The 21,846-nt window shown below is 40.5% G+C and overlaps 1 protein-coding gene across 1 annotated transcript in view; it reads right to left on the bottom strand.

Moving 5' to 3' along the window:
• Positions 1–657: 657 nt before the first annotated feature.
• Positions 658–21,846, bottom strand: part of LUZP1 (leucine zipper protein 1) — a 125,861-nt gene continuing 104,672 nt past the window's right edge. Inside the window, exons 3-5 of the mRNA XM_068268950.1 lie at positions 13,881–17,036; positions 6,779–6,929; positions 658–5,824 (exon numbers count right to left, since the gene is read on the bottom strand). Of these exons, the coding sequence (XP_068125051.1) occupies positions 6,801–6,929; positions 13,881–16,901 (3,150 nt within the window). The 5' untranslated portion in view covers positions 16,902–17,036 and the 3' untranslated portion in view covers positions 658–5,824; positions 6,779–6,800. The remainder of the gene's footprint in view (positions 5,825–6,778; positions 6,930–13,880; positions 17,037–21,846) is intronic.

A 21,846-nucleotide genomic window follows, 5' to 3' on the forward strand; every position in this document is an offset into this window, starting at 1 on the left:
CGTTTAGCAATTGTTTGAAATATTTCTCCCAAATCACAGATATCTCAATATCACATAACAAAAAAAAATGCAATTATGTTTTTTGTTTGTTTTTTTAAATGACCTGGAAGACAGGTTCCCACAACTAAACAAAGATCCCTACTGCTGAATTTAGGTCACTCGTACATTACCTAATGATCCTGGATGAGGAAGTGTGGGTTATGAGCTGGAAATGGTGAACCTTTTTACAGGGAATCATGTCACCCGAAGACCATTTTAAAGGATACCCGAAGTGACATGTGACATGATGAGATAGACATGTATGTACAATGCCTAGCACACAAATACATATGCTGTGTTTTTTTTTTTCTTTCTCGACCTGAAAGAGTTAAATATCAGGTATGTAAGTGGCTGACTCAGACAGGAAGTGACTACAATGTGACCTTCACTGATAAGGAATTTCCCTTTTTATCTCTTTCTTGCTCTCCAAAGCCATTTTCTGCTAGGAAAGAGATAAAAAGGGAAATTCCTTATCAGTGAAGGTCACACTGTAATCACTTCCTGTCTGAGTCAGGACTGAGTCAGCCACTTACATACCTGATATTTAACTCTTTCAGGCAAAGAAAGAAAAAAAGGAACACAGCATAGTTATTTGTGTGCTAGGCACTGTACATACACATTTCTATTTCATCATGTCACATCACTTCGGGTGTCCTTTAATCTTCAGTTCCCTGCCCCAATCTCAGATTCCCGTGACAAGCATAGGTCACCTGTGTGTTCACTGAACATGAATGATGGCACCGGTGAGTGATAAGGGTAATGCAGAGTGACTTCGAGAAGAAATAAAGCTCTTATGGAACTAGAAGTATGATCTGCCAAACAAGTATTTAACTCAGTAACTGGTCTTGAAGCTTGAATCAGCTGAACTCCTCTAAAATGAACCCAGGTTGCCCCATATCTCTTGCCCAATGCTGACTGTGGGGAAATGAAGAAACAAAATGTATGATGGATTGTAGCCAACGGCGTCTTCCACTGAGATTCGGATCCCTGATAGGCAACATACCTTGTGTGTGAACCCAGCTGAGGACTGATGTTGCCCTACTCCCTTTCTGGGTTTTCTGCATCACAGACCAGAAATGTAGCAGAGTCTTAGAGCCTGCTTCTGGACCAAAGGGAGGAGGAAGCCAACCAATCACATAACCACTATTACAATGTAAAAACAATTGAAAATCAAGGAATCCACAATAAAAGATGAGGAGCTGGGGCAAGGCCAATTTTAGCTAAGCCCAACTTTGACTATTTACAAGCCCTTTACCAAAAAGAGATTTAAAGTGTAACTCAACTTTCTTAAAGGAAAAAACATGTGCTAGATATCTTTGATATATTGTACCAGTCATTTTTGTATTTCCGAAAATCACCTTTCCACTCCAGTCTGCAGCTTGCTAGGATTTCCAAAACAAGCCAACAACATTCAAGTTATGCCGCCTTGCAACCATGACAATAGTGTAACATTTAATGATTTGAATAGCCACATTTTTATCCCAGTCTAAAGATCCTTAGGTTTTGTGCAGAGTTTAATGCATATGGATGGAACGTTCCCACATCTACAGGGATATCTAGTGTCCTACAATGTTGGTGTACAGCCCAGCTGCAGCACAGTACACTGCCTACTGGTACTGAGACACATACACATGCATGCCGAAATATTAGCTATGAAACATGTAGAAAGAATTGTGTATTATCTACAATCAAGGAGTTACACTTTAAATAGACCTGAACATCATGTACATGGAAATAGTGCTGCTTTAGGAAGGAGTCTGCAGCTATAAAACAGAGGTTATGGCTCAATGACATCTATGCAGAGAAGAAATAAAAGCACCCACAAAGAATGGCTATAGCCTTTTAAATACTTTCATTTTAACTTTAAAATACTATTTTTTTTATTTTGACTTACATCCATCAATATGGCTTTAAGGCAAGAACTATTCTGATAATAGTACATTTATATTACATACAGGTATACTGAAGCAGAAACTTGTTCTATCCCTAACACAATTGCATGAACTGGTATTCTAGGCCACGCTACAATACTGTGACTGTTTCATAAAGCAAAGTGCAGTCATCTTGTTCAAACAAGCCAGCAATTATCTTTCATTGTTACAATCAATTAGAACTCATAAAATGAGAGATGGCATTTGTTTGCAAGGAGTTATTTTACATCTTTTACGTTTTAAAAAGTGCTATTAATTGCCGTTTACGGCCCCTGGATCAATTGAAACCAAGTCAAAGGTGCGGATGACCATCCACTTCTTACCCTGTAAAATCACTGTGTTTACTGTACAACTAAATATACTATAACGTTACACTAAAAGGTTGTGACATGCACCTTTTAGTTCCAAATGCACTAAAATTTAGAACAGGAATAAGACGTAAATAAAACAAGAAGTGCATGTCACAGTTCATGCGGTGCATGCATGTGATCCATCTATGGTCCCTCAACCACAACTGAAGAACCACTGCCGAACTAAAAAGCCTTGTGCATGGGTTTCTTAAAAAATAAAAATAGTGTTCTGTCATTCTAACCGCATGGTCCCAAATATTCCAAGGCACAGTTAATGCTCATAAGGTTCACAAAAGCAATACATGCAGGCTTTGTAGTGTATTAACAGGTAGTCAGCTGTCTAGTGGCCTAATAATTACCTTCACTGTTTATACTGTATAATCCTAGCAGGTGTCTCACAGAGTGACCATAGCTAAAATGTGCCAATTGCTGAATTACAATGCAGTGAGCCCCAATCCCCTTCATATCAGTCTAACTTGGTACATGCATGAGCAAAGCTTTTACATAAGCAGGGATGGATGCCTACTGGTTGAATTTTCTACAGGATGGAAAATTCATTACAATAATCTTCACTTTGGAAAATCTTCACAATTCCCTGCACCTCTTCCATGACCTAATGCTGTATATACCTTCATTGCTCTGTAATTCCAATCTTCCCCTCAAAAAGGGACATGGACAGTGGTGTTAGGTAGGGTTCACATGGGAATTTGCGAAAAATGCATTCACCGCACATACAATGAAATTCAGTTGGGGGGGGGGGGGGTGTAGGGGAATCACACTTTTATAAAAATTGTGTATGTGTTTTGGCATGCATGGAAAGCTTACATCTTGCAACATAAAACTGTAAAAGTGACCGGATCTCTCAAGTAATATATTATTAGTATTGGAATAACTAAGGCAACCAATACATGGAGGCCTCATCCTAATCTATAATTATGTGCGGTCTGTCTATTCATCCAGTCACATCCACGTCACATTATCTATATTCGCACAAGAAAAGAAAAGAACTTTGGTATACATTTTTTTTTTTTATAGGGAATATGGGAACTCTGCTTAAAACTCAACCAGAACTGAAAAAAAGAAAAAATGTTTACCTAGTCAGTCTTGAAACATCAGCTGGGTTTTTGCCATCTCTGTTAGGGCTCGTTCCCACTGTTGCGACGCGATTTCGGCCGCATTCCGACGCTTGTAAAAACGCATGCGGATGCGTTTCCGCATGCGTTTTTACCCGCGATTTCGCGTGCGATTTCGCATGGCAGGGTGCCATGCGAAATTAACCATGACACTGCCAGGGCTAAATAAAATTGAAAAAGGTGCGAAATCGCACGCGAAATCGCGGGTAAAAACGCATGTAACAAACGCATGCGTTTTTACTATTAAATACATTAGCGGCGATTCGCACGGATTCCCGACGCAGGCGAAATCGTTGGCTCTTTTGTGCGTTTTTTTCACGCTGAAAAAAACGCACCTCAACAACGCTACAGTGGAAACAGGCCCATCCACTTGCATTACATGTGCGGATCTGCATGCGTTGGACGCATGCAGATTCGCGATAGTGGGAACGAGCCCTTAAGAAAATTTCCCCTCACTTACAGCACTAATGACACCCAGGGAGCTACTATGAGGTAAATGTTCTGTTTCACCTCTCTGAAGAATTTTCCCCATATATTACTGTAAAGAAAAGACCCCAAACTGTTAAATACATTTTGGCTTTTCTTGTTTTTACTTGAAATGTCAAACTAGGTTCAGATGAAGAAACTTTTCTTCGTTCAAACCTTGCCTCCTGTCATAATAGATGCATACAAAAGTCTCTTCACTAGTTGACCTTAAAGGACAACTGAAGAGAGGTATATGGAGGCTGCCATGTTTATTTCCTTTTAAGCAATACCAGTTGCCTGGCATCCCTGCTGATCCTCTGCCTAATACTATTAGTCATAGCCCCTGAACAAGCATGCATCAGATCAGGTGTTTCTGACTAAAGTCAGATCTGACAAGACTAGCTGCATGCTTGTTTCTGGTGTTATTCAGATACTACTGCAGAGAAATAGACCAGCAGGGCTGCCAGGCACCTGGTATTGATTAACAGGAAATAAATATGGCAGCCTCCGTATACCTCTTACTTCAGTTACCCTTTAACTTCTCTAGAGCAAAATAAATAAAGAAAAACCAGTGTCACCTTGAAAATTTTCTTTTGTGCACTCATGGCAAACTTTCGGATGACAGAAAATTCATGAGGGGGGGGACCCAGAAATGGCTCACAGCCTAGGCTTACCCTAGGTGTCACTCAGACATGAAGTGAGAGAAAACACAGGGAGCTATAGAGTAAAATGATGCCACCTTCATGCTATAGGAATGGGGTGGGAAACTCTTGGTTGGCATAACTACCCAGTTACACAAAGAAATGCCAAATTTGGTTATATCTTTTTGGAAAAATGACCAGCGCCTGCCTTTTTTTACTTTTTTGATCATAAAACCCTAGAACAGCAATTGGTTCCAGTCTTGAAGACTACTGAGCACCACTATACTAACACTCCTTCTGCCTACACACACACACACACACACTGAAGCTTCCATTTTGTTGCTAGCTATCCCAACATGTTACAAGAAGTTGCTGAATGGTCCTAAGCATGCCCTAGTTTACAAAATGGTTGCCTGTGTGCGTATAGGCGACATGCACATTCTGAGACCCCCTCCTCCCCAAGAAAAAGAGCAACAGATTAAGTGCATATCACAACATTCCTATTCTCCAACTGCAATGACATCTCAAGTACATAAAACATACATTTTATTTAGTAGTCGATATACAAATTTGGAGTTTAATATAAACAATGTTAAAAAAAAATATAGATAAGAAATAAGTTCTATTATGATAAAAGTAGGGCTGCATCTGTGACTTTAAAAAAAAATAAAAATAAAAAAAAAATACAAGAGCTGGTGATGGAATGGGGAGGAGGGGCAACTTTTCATGACTTCCGCAACCATGGTTTGCTTCTTCTATATACATACACAAACATTTGCTTTGAGGAACCATACATTATTTGATGTTTATACAAAGTCACATGCTTAGCATCAATACAACAGAACCAGACTGTACAAAGAATTTGCACGCAAAGAAGTCTACTTGCCCTGCACATATAAGTTAAAGTTTAAAAACAATGTACTTTCAGATTTAAGAGCAGTAGCCATGCAAACCAAGGTTTCATCAATATATAAAAATCTCTATATATTTATATGTCCCCAAAGAGCTATGTTCAATACAGAGCACTATATACAGTTGCAATACCTGTGCCCTTATTTTACCCTGAGAGATCATGCAGTAATTCCCTTGCCAAAAATGGCAGATAAAGCTAAAGTAATTAAAAAAAAATATTTTAAAAATACGTTGCCCAACTATACACATTGGCTGAGGTCCATTCAATACTTGGAAGAAGTGCAGAAAGAGTGAATCAACGAGCAATCAGTGTCTCCAGGTTTGAAGCAGATATGTTCTTCTACAGCACAGATCTAGAATCGAGACAGTTGAAGTTAGATATCAGCCAATATCCCAGGGCCATTATAAGCCAAAAATAATTTATTTCGGCATATTATTATTATTGAGACACCCATACTGTAGTTTAGCATAATTACTTATCAGTTTAAACTTGCAGTGCCTAAAAGACTTATTCAATCCACACTAATCCGGGAAAGTTAAAACAAGTTAGCCAACTTTCTTTAAAAGAGCTTCACTGTTGAGCTAATGTTAGTCTTTTCAATTTTTTCGAGTCACTGGTAAAGAAAGACTGCGCAGATTTGTTCAGATTCTACTTTGGCTTATCTGGTTACATGCTTGTTTTAGGTGAAAACTGAAGCTAAAAAGTGCAGCACAACAGCCAGGTGATTGTCATTTATAAGAGGGTATAAAGATGGCAACCTTGATACTATACTCATTAATGGTTACTATTAGGCCATCTATACTGGTCATGCCATCTATGCTAAATTGCCTTGGATATTAAGGCAATGAAGGCCATTCTTAAGATCTGGGTTTACAGGTCTCCTTCCTGACAGGCAAAACTATGTGACTGACTGTTTGACCACGGCCTATCTGGATACAGCCAACTCTGTTACTGCACCCTGGACTACATGTGTTCTGCACTCAATCAACATGATCACCGCATGCATGTTCAGCACAGCAACTTTGGTTCTCCTCACTGCCTCTGGTGGGCAATACCAGTAGTTGCAATTTGGTAATTACTGGCAATAAAACAGTCCATCACACAGTTATGGGATGGCAGCCTGGTAGTGACCACATACATTCTACACCCTGAGAGGGACCTAACACACACCATGGCAAGGGTTAACAGAGTTTCCCAATTGTTATATCCCATTTAATTTTCACCAGACTCTTTGTTCTGCCATTATTTTCTAACTTCTCACCATTCCCAAGTGTTGCCCATGCCAAAGTCATAATACTTCTCTTACCAGTTCTCTCCTAGTGGTCAGTTCAGTTTTCCAGCTGTCGAATTCGTTCCTCCACCATGCTCCTGTGCTTTGTAGGCTGCTTCCATCCAGAGGTATCTGTCCTTCCCAATCTGTCACTATACTTTCTTCTGGAGCTCAAGAGGTCATCAACCTGCATGTTTAATAAGAACCATAAAACCAGCAATCAGTAGTGCAGGATTAGAAACATCAAAAACACACAACCCAAAACATTAAAACAGTACAGTATGCATTCAGAAGTACCCCCCCCCCCCCCCCCCCCCCCAAAGATTGCCAACTGCATTCTACTTCAAAACAAACAAAGAAGTGAGCATCTGATAGGAATATGAACCAAAATAGTTTTCAAAGAAAATTTTGAAGCTCAGCACCTTCCAACAGCGACGGATTAACCCACTAAGCTCCTCAAGCAGCTGCTTGGGGCCCCAGTCTGAGTTTAAGGGGCCCCATCAGCGGGTAATCCGGCCCTTCACTGTTCCTCCTTCTCCCTATTGAGTATCAGCAGCCAAGAAATAATACTGTGACTCAGCAGCCGCTGGAAAGTTCACTTGCAGCCCATGCTTTCCTATGCACAGAGCCTGTCACTGGAGGAGAGCAGGCAGCTAAAAGGAAGTCAGAGGGAGCCGGGTAGCATGATCAGCTGTTCAGATCAGCTGACAACAGACGCACAGAGGTCTTGCTGAGCTGAGGGGCAACAAGTCAGGATCCCTAGGGCAAGAAGAACTCCCTGTGCACAACGTATGTGTCAGCAAAAGCAGCTAATTTTAAGCTTCCCTCTCTCCTTCCAACGGCAAAGCAAGCAAGGGAGGGAGAGACACAAGTGCTCAACAAACACAGTGCAGGATTCCCGCCCCCTCCCCCTAATGTCAGCTCACTGCGTGGGGATGGGGAGTAGAGAGGGGCTGCACACTACAGGCTGCTGCAGAATATGATGCATGCTGTGAGCGCAGTCAGTGTCACTGTGCATATTTGTGAGTACCTGAGCTGGAAGTTGTGTTACAATTTGAATTGCTTCACCCCATAATGATTTCTCCCCCCCCCCTTTGTTGACCTCCTGCCCCTATGGCTAGCACCTAGTTTTTTGCCTTATCCTACCCTGATTTACTTCATCCTGATCACAACCTCAAATGTGACTAGTATTGTGCACTACGAGTAGCTATAAGTAGGTAGCTACTCTTAATTCAAATTTACATTAGCGCTGCCTGCGGTAGAGGAGAGGTTTAACTTGCCCATGCCGCTGAGTTAGCGTTCCCCATCGTGTTCCATGTCACTCCTTTGCTTCTTTTTACAATCCGGAAGAATAAAGCATGGGAGCGACGTGAAGCGCATTGGCTAAAGCATGGGTAAGTTAACCCCTCTGCCGCAGGCAGGGCTATCTAATTTAAATTCCGATTATGAGTAGCTATGTACTTTTAGCTACTTGTAGTGAACAAAGCTGCTTCTGCCTGCCCTCCATATTTTCTTTCCTCACACCAACCTGACTGATCTCTCTCAACTTTGGCTGCTTGCTCAGTTTTAACTACCCCCTCTCAATTTATACATCTCCCCCAGTTGTTTTTCCTCAGTTCTAACGTCCTCCTTCCATCCTCACTCAACACTCACTTAACATATACTGTGAGTGTGTGTGTGTAATATAAATACATATATATATTATTTAGAGGGGGGGCCCAAATCTGCAATTTTGCTTAGGGCCCCATTCGGCCTTAATCCAGCTCTGCCTTCCAACCAAAACCTACATCTATACAATTACTCATACACACATTCTTTTCACTTTGTATGCATGAGGAATTATTAGACATCTACTATGCATTGGCGCCCCGGTTCGATTAATGCCCAGTTGCAAGATGATCAGTGATCATTTAACCAACTTGGTTTATTTTATCTGGAGAAAAGTTCAACAGGATCTGATCTGATAAAAGTGCAGCTGCTGCTAGCTTTGTACTGCTCAATACAGTACAGGGTTATGCAGCCATGAATCTGAAGATTTGCAGAACTCTACCAGTTTATCATAGGAGATAACAGATACTGGACAGCATGTACATACCTTGGGAATAGAGCTAATTTAGACATTTCTGTACCTACTTTAAAATGAAAACACAGAGTTTCAAGTATTTAACAAACCAGCTTTAAACGAAGAATCAGATCAAACCTGCACATCTAATTGCCCTCAAGCCAGAGGACAACTTCTGTTTTGCTTTTCTTCAACACTTTACTGTTTGGTGTAGTGATTCTGTCATTATGCGTGAATAGTACTTGGAGTCATACAAGATCAGAAAACCATCCATGTAATAAGAGTCTGTGCACCAGAGACCCAAAGTCCTAGTACCGAATGGGGGCTGAATTGGAAAATCAGGGTTGGCACCACAGTATAGTAAAAAGCTGTTTTATCGAATAGAAAGGAGTTAAAACAAAACAACAGCTCTAGAGCAGCGACAAACCTGCCCAGCTAACACACAGAGTATGTTTAAACAGCGGTCTGTCACTGCTCTAGAAGCATTTTTATGCTTTCTTGCTCTTAAATGAATTTTAAAGAATTCAATAAAAGCTATTTACTTTACTATGGTGCCGACCCAGATATACATTTTTTATATTACTTGGATTTGCATTTACGCGTTATGGTTTGGAATGCATTCATCCATTTGGACGTTTGTGCATTTTTTTGCACGAGCATCTATAAAGAATTGTATGTAGACCACCCTAAGGGCCCGTTCAGATCACAAATGCGGATGGCCAACGCGTGCGGACCGCAACGCGTACGAACGTATGGCCATCCGCGTTTGTGTGCGTTGCGTGGCTGATCCCATCACTGAAAAGTGAATGGGACAGCCACGCGTTTTGACAAAATCTGCGTGCAGCATGCGTTCCCGGACCGCACAGGTCTGGAACGCATGAAGTGTGAACATCAGACATTGCACTCTATGCAATGTCTGATGTTGTGCGTGTCGGCCTCCTGTACGCGTTTCCAAAACGCGGCTGGAAACGCGTGCAGTGTGAACGGGCCCTTAAGGTGCCATGGGCGATACAATCTGAATTGTATAGTCATACTAAATTGATGTATAGAAGGGCAAACTGAGTGAATATACTTGAGGTAGTCCATCATATTACATAAGTATATACAAAAAAAAATAAAAAAAAATCCTGCGCTGCAGCATGGTAGGATCTGCCAATTCTGAACACAAGTGCCTCTTCAATACTGTGGGTCAGTGCAGGGATCTGGAAAGGAAAAGGAGGAGCACACTATCATGTTTTACCCCTATATTGAACCTCAAAGCAACATTGCACTTACTAGATGCTAAAATATATGAGGCACATAGTGAGCCAAGAATCTCCCCTCTCTAGCGTCTGTGTGCTGGGTTTTCTACATCAAAACTGTGGTCAGAAGTTTGGATGTAACTGCAGAATACTCAATACCCGGGGATCCAGCTGATTCTAAAGAAAGCATGCTTGTAACATGACACAAAACACTCCCTAGTAGTACTTGAGTACTCCACAGTTACATTCAAGCTGCTGGCCACGACTTTTAATGGAGGAAACACGAGACAAATACACTAGAGAGGTGAGCTATTTGGCTCATTACATGCCTCAGGTTTTAACTTCTAGTGAGTGCAATCTTGCTTTTACGGGTTTCAATAAAAAAAAAAAAGTTTCAATAAGAAAGGATTAATCTATGATAGAGCGCGCCTCCTTTCCTCATCATATTACACAGATGTTATAAGATTGGAAAGCTGATGGGAACCTTTAGGGATAATTAGATATTCAGTAGCCAGCTGCTCACTGCATATTAACCATCTTCTGCTAAAAAAAAAACCCTCACACCTTCTCCAGGTTTGTCTACAACAGTTGCAAAGTAGGCACCACACTCCACAAATGCCTTGAATCCATAGGTGTCATTTGTGCTTGGAGGGTTCCCTTCAAATGAGATTGCCGATTCAAGAGATAGATACTTGTTATTGAAGGGTACACTGTTAAAGGGAACCTTAACTGTTGTAAAAAGAAAAGAAAAAAGTAACTTACCTGGGGCTTCTACTGCCCCCCTGCAGACATCCTGTGCTTGCACTGGGAGAGACCCGATCCTCCGGTCACCCGTAGCAAGCCAGTTATAGGTGTCTGGCTAGTTGGGAGTCCACTGCGCTTGCGCAGCCCTGGCCAGGTGCATCTTTGATTACACTCCCGTCACTGTCCTGCGCATGTGCAGTACGAGATGTCTCATACTGCGCTTGCACAGGGCTGTAACGGAAGTGTGATCAAGGACGCAGTGGCCCGCCGACTGGCCAGTCACTGGAAATGGAACTGGCTTGCCGCAAAGGACCGGAGAATCACTTTGTCCCGGCGCGGGCACAGGACGTCTGCAGGGCGCCGGTAGAAACCCCGGGTAAGTTGAACCTATTCCTGCAATTGCAGACAACCCTGCAGTCTTCACTTGGTGGATTTCATGCAAAACAGTTGTTCTATGATGTGTTGTAAGCTGTATGAAAAACTAAACTCTTCTCAGAAATAAGGGAATTCATTTTTTTATTTTTTTTTTATCCAGATCCAACATCAACATTCATGCTTGTTCAGAAACTAAACTAATGTTCTGGTTAAGTTAACTAGGGTTGAATGTACCTTTCTAGTAATTTGACTGCCTAAAGCTTGATTGTGGAACTGTAGTCATTTCTCAGTGCAGCACCCCCAAGCTTGAAGCACCCTTATGTTAAGAACGGGGAACAAGATCTTCCAAGTTCATAAGGTCTGAGAACCAGTAGCAAGGATCTCAGATATTGCCACTCAGAACTGGGAGTATAGTTTTACTTTGCTGCTACTTGGTTCCTAACAGTGATGGGCTCACGAGTAAATAAGTAGCCAAATTCGTGATTCTAATGAGGCTTAATTGCCTCAAGTGTGTTCATGAGAGAAGGGGTTAATTACCCAGATGTCCGGCACTTCTATGCATATCACACGCGTCCAATGGGACGCGTTTCATGACTCACTACCGCGCACTTCCTCCTTCGGCCGGAATATAAAGAATAATATTCTTATAAAGAATAAAAGCCTTGCTGACAAACCCCCACGAAGAGATGGATTAGTCCAAAACGTGTCGGTTCTGTCAGATTTCTACTACCTACTGTAAGTGACAGAAACATAGGAGAAAAGTAATTTACAGTTTCTTTTACTCTGGAAGAAACATACTTATTTGTATGCATTTACGTGTATTTTAATTTTAACGATTTTCGCGATAGTGGTTCTTTAAGGGCTCGTCTCCACTGTGCTCCACATGTGTCTTGCGAGATGCGATGCCGGCACAGCTGTGACACGTCTTGCAGTCGAATCCCTCTAGCTACGCTATGCACAGCTATGGGATTCAGACGAGATTACACTCCAGGCCGTCAGATGTTTCCCCGGCCACGAATTCGGATGCTCTGCATTCGCTTCTATAGGCTGCCAAATTCCATCTGAATTTGTGGCCGGGGAATCAACCGGTTTTGCACAGATGCCCTTAAAGAACCACTATCGCAAAAATCGTTAAATTTAAAACACACGTAAATGCATACAAATAAGTGTTTCTTCCAGAGTAAAAGAAACTAAATTACTTTTCTCCTATGTTTCTGTCACTTACAGTAGGTAGTAGAAATCTGACAGAACCAACACGTTTTGGACTAGTCCATCTCTTCATGGGGGTTTGTCAGCAAGGCTTTTATTCTTTATAAGAAGATTATTCTTTATATTTCGGCCGAGGGAGGAAGTGCGCGATATGCATAGAAGAACCCCCCCCCCATAAGATCTCCAACTCCACATTAGCACTCTTAGGCCCATTGATTGGTTAGTCATGTGTCACACTGTATTGGGCTAGTTTGCACTTAAAGGGGCACTATGGCAAAAAACTGTAAAATTTAAAATATGTGCAAACAGACAAATAAAAAGTACGTTTTTCCTGAGTAAAATGAGCCATTACTTTTTTCTCCTATGTTGCTGTCACTTACAGTAGGTAGTAGAAATCTGACAGAAGTGACAGGTTTTGGACTAGTCCATCTCTTCATAGGGGATTCTGAGGGACATAAGTATTTTCAAAAGCACTTAGTGAATGGCAGTTGCTCTGTCCAACTGCCAAAAAGCTGTGTAGCGAGCAGGAAAGCTGGCCAGCATCATTGTTTAAATCCTTTTTAGAGGATATCTTAATAAAGAATAAAAGCCATGCTGATAATCCCCTATGAAGAGATGGACTAGTCCAAAACCTGCCACTTCTGTCAGATTTCTACTATCTACTGTAAGTGACAGCAACATAGGAGAAAAGTAATTTATAGCTAATTTTACTCTGGAAAAAACACACTTATTTGTCTATGTGTACACATATTTTAAATTGTACAGTTTTTTGCCATAGTGCCCCTGTAACTTGGAAGAGCCTAATTAAATGTAACATTGTAGTGTTCCAAGCTGACTTATTAAGAGTGATTGGATAAATGTGTGACAGTCTGCAACTCAGGGCAAAATCTGTATATGTGGAAAAGGAAGGAGGATCCAGTCTTTTAAGTTTGCATTTAGAGGATTCACATAAAGTTCCCTAGTACATATGATGTATAGCTACAAAAACTAATTCCGATAAATGGATGTTTCTTACACCAATGAAATACACACCACTTAAAGAGACACTGAAGCGAAAAAAATATATGATATAATGAATTGGTTGTGTACTATGAATAATTACTAGAAGATTAGCAGCAAAGAAAATATTCTCATATTTTTATTTTCAGGTGTATTTATTTTGCATCATTCTCTAATATGTGCAGATTACACAACACTCAGCATTCAAAATGATTCTTTCAGAGCAGTCTGAACTAATGACCTCTCCTCTGGCAGAGGAAAAGTAAAAAATTAACAGTTGAGATAATAAAAGTCAGAAAATAGCCCTCTCCACGACTTTGAAAGTCGTAGAGCTTAATGGCTTTTTAGTATAGAGATAACAACTGGAGTTTCTTAAATCTTCCTGTACTGGAAACAATTAGACTGATGTATCTGATCTTAAGGTTTTATTTCTTAGCTGTATTATACATACAAATCATAATATAATTTTTTTTCGCTTCAGTGTCTCTTTAAACAGTACTCAACCTACCTCAAAACTTGGACTCCTCCAAGAATATCTCGATGTCAAGTCGAGTGCTGTGCTTCTTCTTGACACAATTTCAGATGCACTTAGGCTACTTTGGCTTCTCTTAGAAAGAAATTCTGATGACGTACTCCAGCTGCCAAGATCGGAACTTTTATTTCTTGGGTAAAGTTCATGATTACGTAACCTACTAGACTTTTCCTCATCAAAGCATGATTTACGCCTACTTTTTCTTTCATTCAAACGCCTATCAATTCTGTCTAGTTCTTCAGATGAACCAGAGAGACTTTTCATCCATGTACTTCTATCAGATCTAGGTTTCCTATCCAAATTATTAGTTTCTATTAAACTATGTTTTTTCCAAGAGATGGTTTCAACGCCAAGATCATTATCAATATCCTTAATTTGCTCCCTTAGTTTGCGGTCACTGGTCTTAGAATACTCTTTATGATCCAAAGCCTTGTCTGTATTTGCTACTTTTAAAACCATATCCTCCTTGTTTATAGATATCTCATATGGGATACTTATATTGTTTTTCAACAATGGCTGGTCGTTTGCAGAAAGTCTAATATTACTAGTTGATGTATGTCTCTCTCTTGGGGTCTCTTCCAGATTTGAGCGAGAAGACGCTGTTTCAGATGGATAAATTGTTATACTACTTGTCACTTTGTTTGGGGTTGTATTTACTTGGTGCTTGCTTGTTTCAGAGCCTGATCTTGCTCTGTATTCACTCATACTTTCTTTCACATCCTTTTCATTAATAATAGGTTTAATAACCAAAGTGGACTGTAATGATTCTCTTGGACTACAAGACCTTGTTCGTATTGCTGTGTATGAATTTGCCTCTGTACTTTCTAAGCCATCAGAAGATGTTGAAGTTTTTCTGAATGTCTCAACTGCTACCTCACTTTGCAAAGAAGAAGGAGGACTGTGATTTTCGAAAGAAGACATTCTTAAGTTTTCATATGCGTTTTTTTCTCTAGGACTAGACTGTCTCTTACTATGAACTCCTGTCATTCTAACTCTTCTCTCAGTTTCCCTGTAGTCTGAATTTTCTAATATTTGAGGTTTTTCTGGAATTATTGGCTTTGAAGATCTTGATCTTACTTTATCTCTACTGTAGTAGGATCTTTGTGTACTTGACATTTGAATGTTTTGTGGATCCATTTCCTCTTTATTTGAAATAGGAGATTTGCTGGTTTGCTCATTATTATTTGTGATGAGGTCATCTTTTCTTGAAGTGCTTGAGAATTTGAACAGTCTCTCCCTACCAGTGGGTTTGAGGATTTCAGCATCATCCAAGTTTACAGGTGATTTAAGCTCATTTTCCATCTTATTACCGTTCTCCTGGGCATTAGTAATATCTTGGCTTTGGTTAACTGGATCTAAGCTTGGTGCAGTCGATACTGAGCAATTTTCAAATGGTACCATTTCCTCGTGAATTTTTGTAGCAACTAAAATCTCAGAAGAATCATCAGTTGGCCTTTCTTTATTTTCTTCATTTTCTGTTGAAATTTCTTTCTTTGAGTAAGCCTTGCCAGAATAGTCTTCACCAAATAATGCCATGGACCTCTCCGCTTGCTTACTTGAACTTTTCCAGGGCTTTTGAGGACTTTGCTCTTGACTTGCAGGTGGATAACGACTTAGAACAGATGGTTGATCTTTAGACTTTTTAAAATAATTTTGTGTAGATCCATAATCTTTACTGCTTGGGAAATATGAAGACTTATCCTCTTGTTTCCTTAGATTTCCTGTAGTAATATCACTAAGCTGAGATCTTGTTGACTTTCTACTGCTTGAACTACTACTATTGGATAACTGCCTTTTGTAAAGAGATTCTGAATTTCGCACCCTATCACTCCTCACATGTTGAGGTGACACATCTCGTGAAGAATATTTTGAAATTGGTAACTCAGTCACTTTATTTTTTGTCCTTTCATTCTTAATTCGACTGTGTGACATGTCATCACTGTCAAGAACCCCATTTTCAACTTCTTTAAACGGACTAACTTGATTTTTTAAAGTTTGCAACTCATCATTTAGCTGTTTGTTTTTATTCTGTTCACCAAGAAAACTTTCTTTTAGTTCACAGTTTTTTTCTTTAAGCTGTTTCAGCTCTTGTTCTAAGCCCTCAAAGCGCTTGAGCTGATTTTTCAATTTTTCAATTTCTTGATTCAGTTCTTTTATCTTGTTGTCTTCCTGATGTTTATTTTTTTCATTTTTGCTACTTGTCTGAATTTCAGACTCTTTAATGTAATCAAGTCCAGCTCTTTGTGATGGCTTAGATGTTAAAGTGTCTTCAATTCTGAAATTGTGCTCTCCATGTTGATTAGAGGACCGCTCTAAAAGGTTTGATTCATTTCTAGTCTGCTCCCCTGTTTCTTTCTTTTGTAAGTCCAGCCGCTCTCGAAGTTCCAAAATAGTTTTTTCATTCAGCTTATCTCGCTCTATAAAACGTTTTCTTTCATTAGCAAAACTTAGGGATAAAGACTTTATTTTTTCCAGCTCACTTGATATTAGCTGTTCAGTTTTGTCCAGCTTGCTTTCAGAAGATTCCAGTTCTTTTACCTTGGTCCTCAGTAATTCCAGTTCAGAAGATAACTTCTTTGACATATTTTTTTCCTCATTCAAGCTAAGACCAAGTTGTGTACAGTCACTTTTACTCTTATTAAAAACTTCTTCTAGCTTCTCTAGCTCACTCATTCTTTTTTGGAGCTGCTCAATTTCCAGTCTAAGTTCCCGAGTAATATTTTCTTCATTTTCCAGCTGCTCTTTTATTAGTCTGCCCAGGTCTTCAGCTTTCTTAACTTCTTCATCTTTTCCTTCAATCTTCGTCACTCTCTTTCTTAAAGCTTCTACATCTGCCAGCATGCTAGAGTTACTTCCCTCTGCCTGAATAATCTTATCCTGTAGATCAAGAACCTCTTCTTCTGCTTTCTGAAGATTCCTTGTTGCTTCTTCCAGGTCATCTAGGCGCCGGCCAAGACTCTGTAGCTTAAATCGCAGATGGCGGCTCGAATGTTCCATTTTTGTGCAGTATATCAAATATTTTAGGAGTTTTCAATGGTTCTACTAGTTAATGTAAAATCCTACAGAAGTAGACAGTTATCCTTTTTCTTCTTGATAACCACACCTTCTATGACATCCAGAAACCATCTTAACCTATGATGAGAAAAAAAAATCAAAATTAATGATTATTTTCTTGTAGTACTCAGAAATAATTAAAACCGTTAGACACTAGACTTGCATAATCGACCATACACGTGAGCAGAGTACACAACATGAAAAATTATGACTGACACACACACACACACACACTCTTTCACATGTAGACATTGTGATGTTCCTTATTTGCTCATATACTCCACAAAATGGCATAGCACCCAAAATCCCAGGACAAGTTAAAGGCTCAGGTATTAGATAACTGTTATTCAAAGCAATTGGTTATGACCAGGCGACCACTTAGTTACTGCTTTATTTTGTTATTTGGGGACATACTGCCCATTTATTCTATGTTGTTATTTGGAGAACATGTCTGTATAATCTGGGGTGCATGCTGCCTTTTATTTGGGGTTCTTGCCTTCCCAATTTTGTCATTGGGGGCATGCTACATAATATATATTTATATATATTTTTTATCAGTAACAAAAGTATTGTGGTATGTTTTTGGGAACTACTGTTTTAACAAGTAAAGAGACACATTTAAGGTGCCCATACACTCGTCAGATTGGCAGCAGATAGATAAGAAATGCATCTGATGATCTATCTGATGCGTTTTTAGAACATTTTTTACCAGGATAGAATTCCAATAGATTTCAGTTTGAAATGTATTGAAATTCGATCTGATGGCATTTTTTTGCCATCAGATTTCCATTAAGGCCAATGCAAACTGATAAGCAATCTCATCAGATCGACCTAAATTTTCCACTCTGCCAGTTCGATGGAAATCCATCGGAATCTATCGAAATCGGCCATCGATCGGCCAACCGATTTGCAATCGATCTATCGATCGATCGGGCTCGATCGGTCGGCCAGAAAATCGGCTGAGTGTATGGGCCCCTTTAGAGAGCTTGAAAGAAAGACCGAATTTGGAAGGGTTCCACAATGACAATGGAGTGGCACAAACATAAGAGGAGCAAGAGTGAAACCCCCTAGGAAAGAGATAGCACTAATAGGTGCACTACAATAGATAGCACTAATAGGGCATTCTTCTGCGGGGCATGCTTAAAGTAATTTGTGTCCTAAATTAGTACCTAAAAATACAAGAAGTGCAAAGAGGCAGCGCTACTTATATTAAGATCTGCTGCATTAAACACAAATTGTATATGCAGCTACTGTAAAGCAGATGGTTAAAGTTACTTTGTGTGTTTACAAGCTACTGTAAAAATAATTTTAAATGCTACAAATATGGGCACTTTCTGTTTCAGCTGCAAGCATAGCTCTGTTTCCAACTCACAATCCCTTACACAATCACTAGTAGAACAATTTGTCAATTTCCTGACAATTTAACAAAGACCCACCCAAGTCAGATAGTGATGTGAAACAGTAGGTTAGAGCAAGGAAGGGTGAGCAGGGCGGGTGCATATATTACCCAGACCTTAAAGGAAACCTAAACTGATAAGGATATGGATTTTTCCTTTTAAAATAATACCAGTTGCCTGACACTCCTGCTGATCCTGTGTCTAATACTTTTAGCCACAGCCCCTCAACAAGCATACAGATCAAGTGCTCTGAAGTGAAGTCAGACTGGATTAGCTGCATGCTTGTTTCAGGTCTGTGATTTAGCCACTACTGCAGGCAAGAGATCAGCAGGACTACCAGGCAACTGGTATTGTTTAAAAGGAAACATACATATTCCTCTCAGTTTGGGTTTCCTTTAATCTACCTCACCCACTCAAAAACATTTGTCAGAGCAAAAATGAGACCTGCATTAGTCCTGAAGGTACATACAATCTCTATTCTTCTAGAAAAGGAAACAGTGAGGTATTGCAACATATAGGTCTAAGGGGGGCATTTGTCCACATAATGCGACAGTTGTACTCGACACCTAAAGCTTACCTTAACCACTTAAAGCGGAATATAACCCTGCATTTCAACTTTGCTCTAAAATATTATTTACAGCATATTATATGCAAAAAGCATTTTTTTTTTACTAGACCAGCATTGGAAGGGTTAAACACAGACGTTTCAAGTTCCGTGGAGAGATATGCAGAAGTTCAGATTGTTACATTCTATGTATCTATTGATAAACAGTTACACACTCTTTGGCAGTCCTCCAAGCTCCTTTTCAGTCAGAGAGATGAGTCACATTAAACACTTAGATACATTTCTGTAAACAAAATGTATCTCTTTTCAGCTTCGGATGCGTCTGCAGAAATCTAAAGGAACTTTAAAGCCCTGTGTAACCCTTCCAATGCTGGTCTAGTAAAAAAAAAAATGCTGGTTGCATTATAATATAATATACTGTAAATAATGTTTTAGAGCAAAGTTGAAATGCAGGGTTATATTCCGCTTTAAGGACCGGGGTATTTTCTTCTGATCGGTGCTGCGTGGACTCTCCAGCCCGCAGCACCGATCAGGAAATAGCCAGGGCGATCAGACTTCCACCCTTTTTCCCCACTAGGGGGATGTCCTGCTGGGGGGGGTCTGATCGCCCCCGGCTACCCGCACTTTCCGGGGGGGGCTCTTCAAAGCCCCCCTCCGGAGCGATTTCCGCCCTCCCCGGCTTTCCCTCCCTCTCCCTTACCCTGTGAGTGGCGCAGGACGGAGTTCCGTCCTGCGCCTGATAGGATAGGCTTCTGCCTATCAGATGCCGGCGATCCCCGGCCAATCAGAGGCCGGGGATCGCCGATCTACGTCCCGGCGCTGCTGCGCAGCAGCGCCGTGTGATGTAAACAGCGGGGATTTCTTCCCCGGATGTTTACATTATGCGTGCGAGCCGCGATCGGCGGCTCGCACACTGTTCACGGAGACAGTCTCCGTGAACTGGCATGGAAAGGCTGCTCGATCTAGCGGCCGTTTCCATGCTATACCACTAATGACCCGCCGACGCCTATCGGCGTTAGGCGGTCGTTAAGTGGTTAAACTACCAGGAGCCACAAGCATGCCGATCCCTATACGTAGGGGTACTCGCCAAGGATGTCCGCTCTCACCTGCGATATTTGCAGTAATCATGGAGCCCTTAGCGACCTCTATACGCCTTAACCCTGACATACAAGGCTATCATATAGGTGGACACGAGTACAAGCTGAGCTTATTTGCGGACGATGTCCTCATGACACTAACTAACCCAGTTATATCTATCCCTAATCTATTAAAGTCCCTCAAATTATTTGGAGATATCTCAGGTCTCAAATTAAACCTAACAAAATCAGAGGCCATGTTCAGTAACTTCCCAAAAGTCATGGGTCGCTACATTAGCAGTATCTTTCACTTTCAATATCAACCACACTATCTTAAGTACCTTGGTGTCAAGATTACAGTGGACCCTTCACAACTTTACACATGGAACTATACCCCACTCTATAAAGCTCTTATGACTTTAATTCAATCCTGGATGAATTACAATATATCTTGGGCGGGCAGAGTAACTGCTATCAAAATGACCCTTTTACCAAAAATATTATATTATTTCCGTACGCTGCCTGTACTAGTAACTAAAAAAGCACTAGAACCTTTACAAAAAAGAAATCTTTCACTTTATATGGGAAAAAAAGAAACCTAGAATCACGAGGACCACTATGATGCTGCATAAAAAGGAAGGTGGTCTGTCTGTGCCGAATCTTTATAGATACTATCAAGCAGCTCAATTAGCTTTTATACCAACTATATACTCAGACACACATGCCCCCCTATGGATAAAGTTGGAAAATGATTGTATGGCCCCCCTGAATTGGAAGGGCATACTGTGGGCTTGTAGATGGGATAGTTCCATGATCAAAAAAGTATCTCCATTCACTTACCTCACAATCCTAATTTGGAAAAGAGTGCGATTCAAACATCAACTGCAATCGAACCCCTCCCAGCTAGCTGAGTTTTTTCACAATCCTGAATTCCGAGAGGGACAAATTGAAATAAGCTTTAAGTGGTGGCTACAGCGCAACCTAACCACCTTGGGGCAATTGTTGCACAGGAGTAAAATCCCTACTAAGCAAGATATGATAATAAACCTAGCAGCCCCAGCTACTGAATACTTTAGGTTGCATCAATTGCATCATTACATAACGTCATTAGCAAAAGTAGACCAAGAAATATTAAAGACGTCCTTCGAGAACATATGTGCAGCAGATCCCTTAAGAAAAGGTGTGCTGTCCTTTCTCTATTCCACTTTAAATACTAAAACTCAAGAGCAAAATTTTTCATATCAGCTGGCTTGGGAGGGAGACTTGCAGAAAGAGCTTGATAGTGAAAATTGGTCACAATGTTTTGATACACTCTCAAGAGGTAGTCTTTACAGTATGTTACTGATATGGAAGTGTCCTTACGCCTACTCCATAGGACTTATATGGTACCAGCAAGATTGCATCTTATCTATAGTGATGTTTCGGAGCTCTGTTTCAGGGGATGCCAGGACGCGGGCACTCTCTTCCACACGTGGTGGTCCTGTCCGATAGTTGCCTCCATATGGGAAAAACTAATTCGTAAAATTAAAAATATCCTAGTGATACCTCTAGATCTTGACCCAGCTATATGCCTACTTGGCTTGCAACCAGAACATGTTACTAATCCCCAGCATAAACTTATACAATTCCTAATGAACTCAGCTAAAACGTACATAGCCTCACAATGGAGGCAGGCTAACTTACTATACTCCAAAGTGATCTCTAAAATCCACACTACTATGCTTAATGAGAAAATAAAGGCGAACTTGTCCGACGGAACCGACCACTTTGAGAGAGTGTGGCTTCCCTGGATACAAAACGCTACCACACCTGGAATTAGGAGCCTTTTAGAAACCTTTTAACCACTTCCC

The sequence above is a fragment of the Hyperolius riggenbachi genome, chromosome 2 (genome assembly GCF_040937935.1).
Source record: "Hyperolius riggenbachi isolate aHypRig1 chromosome 2, aHypRig1.pri, whole genome shotgun sequence".
Taxonomy (NCBI): Eukaryota; Metazoa; Chordata; class Amphibia; order Anura; family Hyperoliidae; genus Hyperolius; species Hyperolius riggenbachi.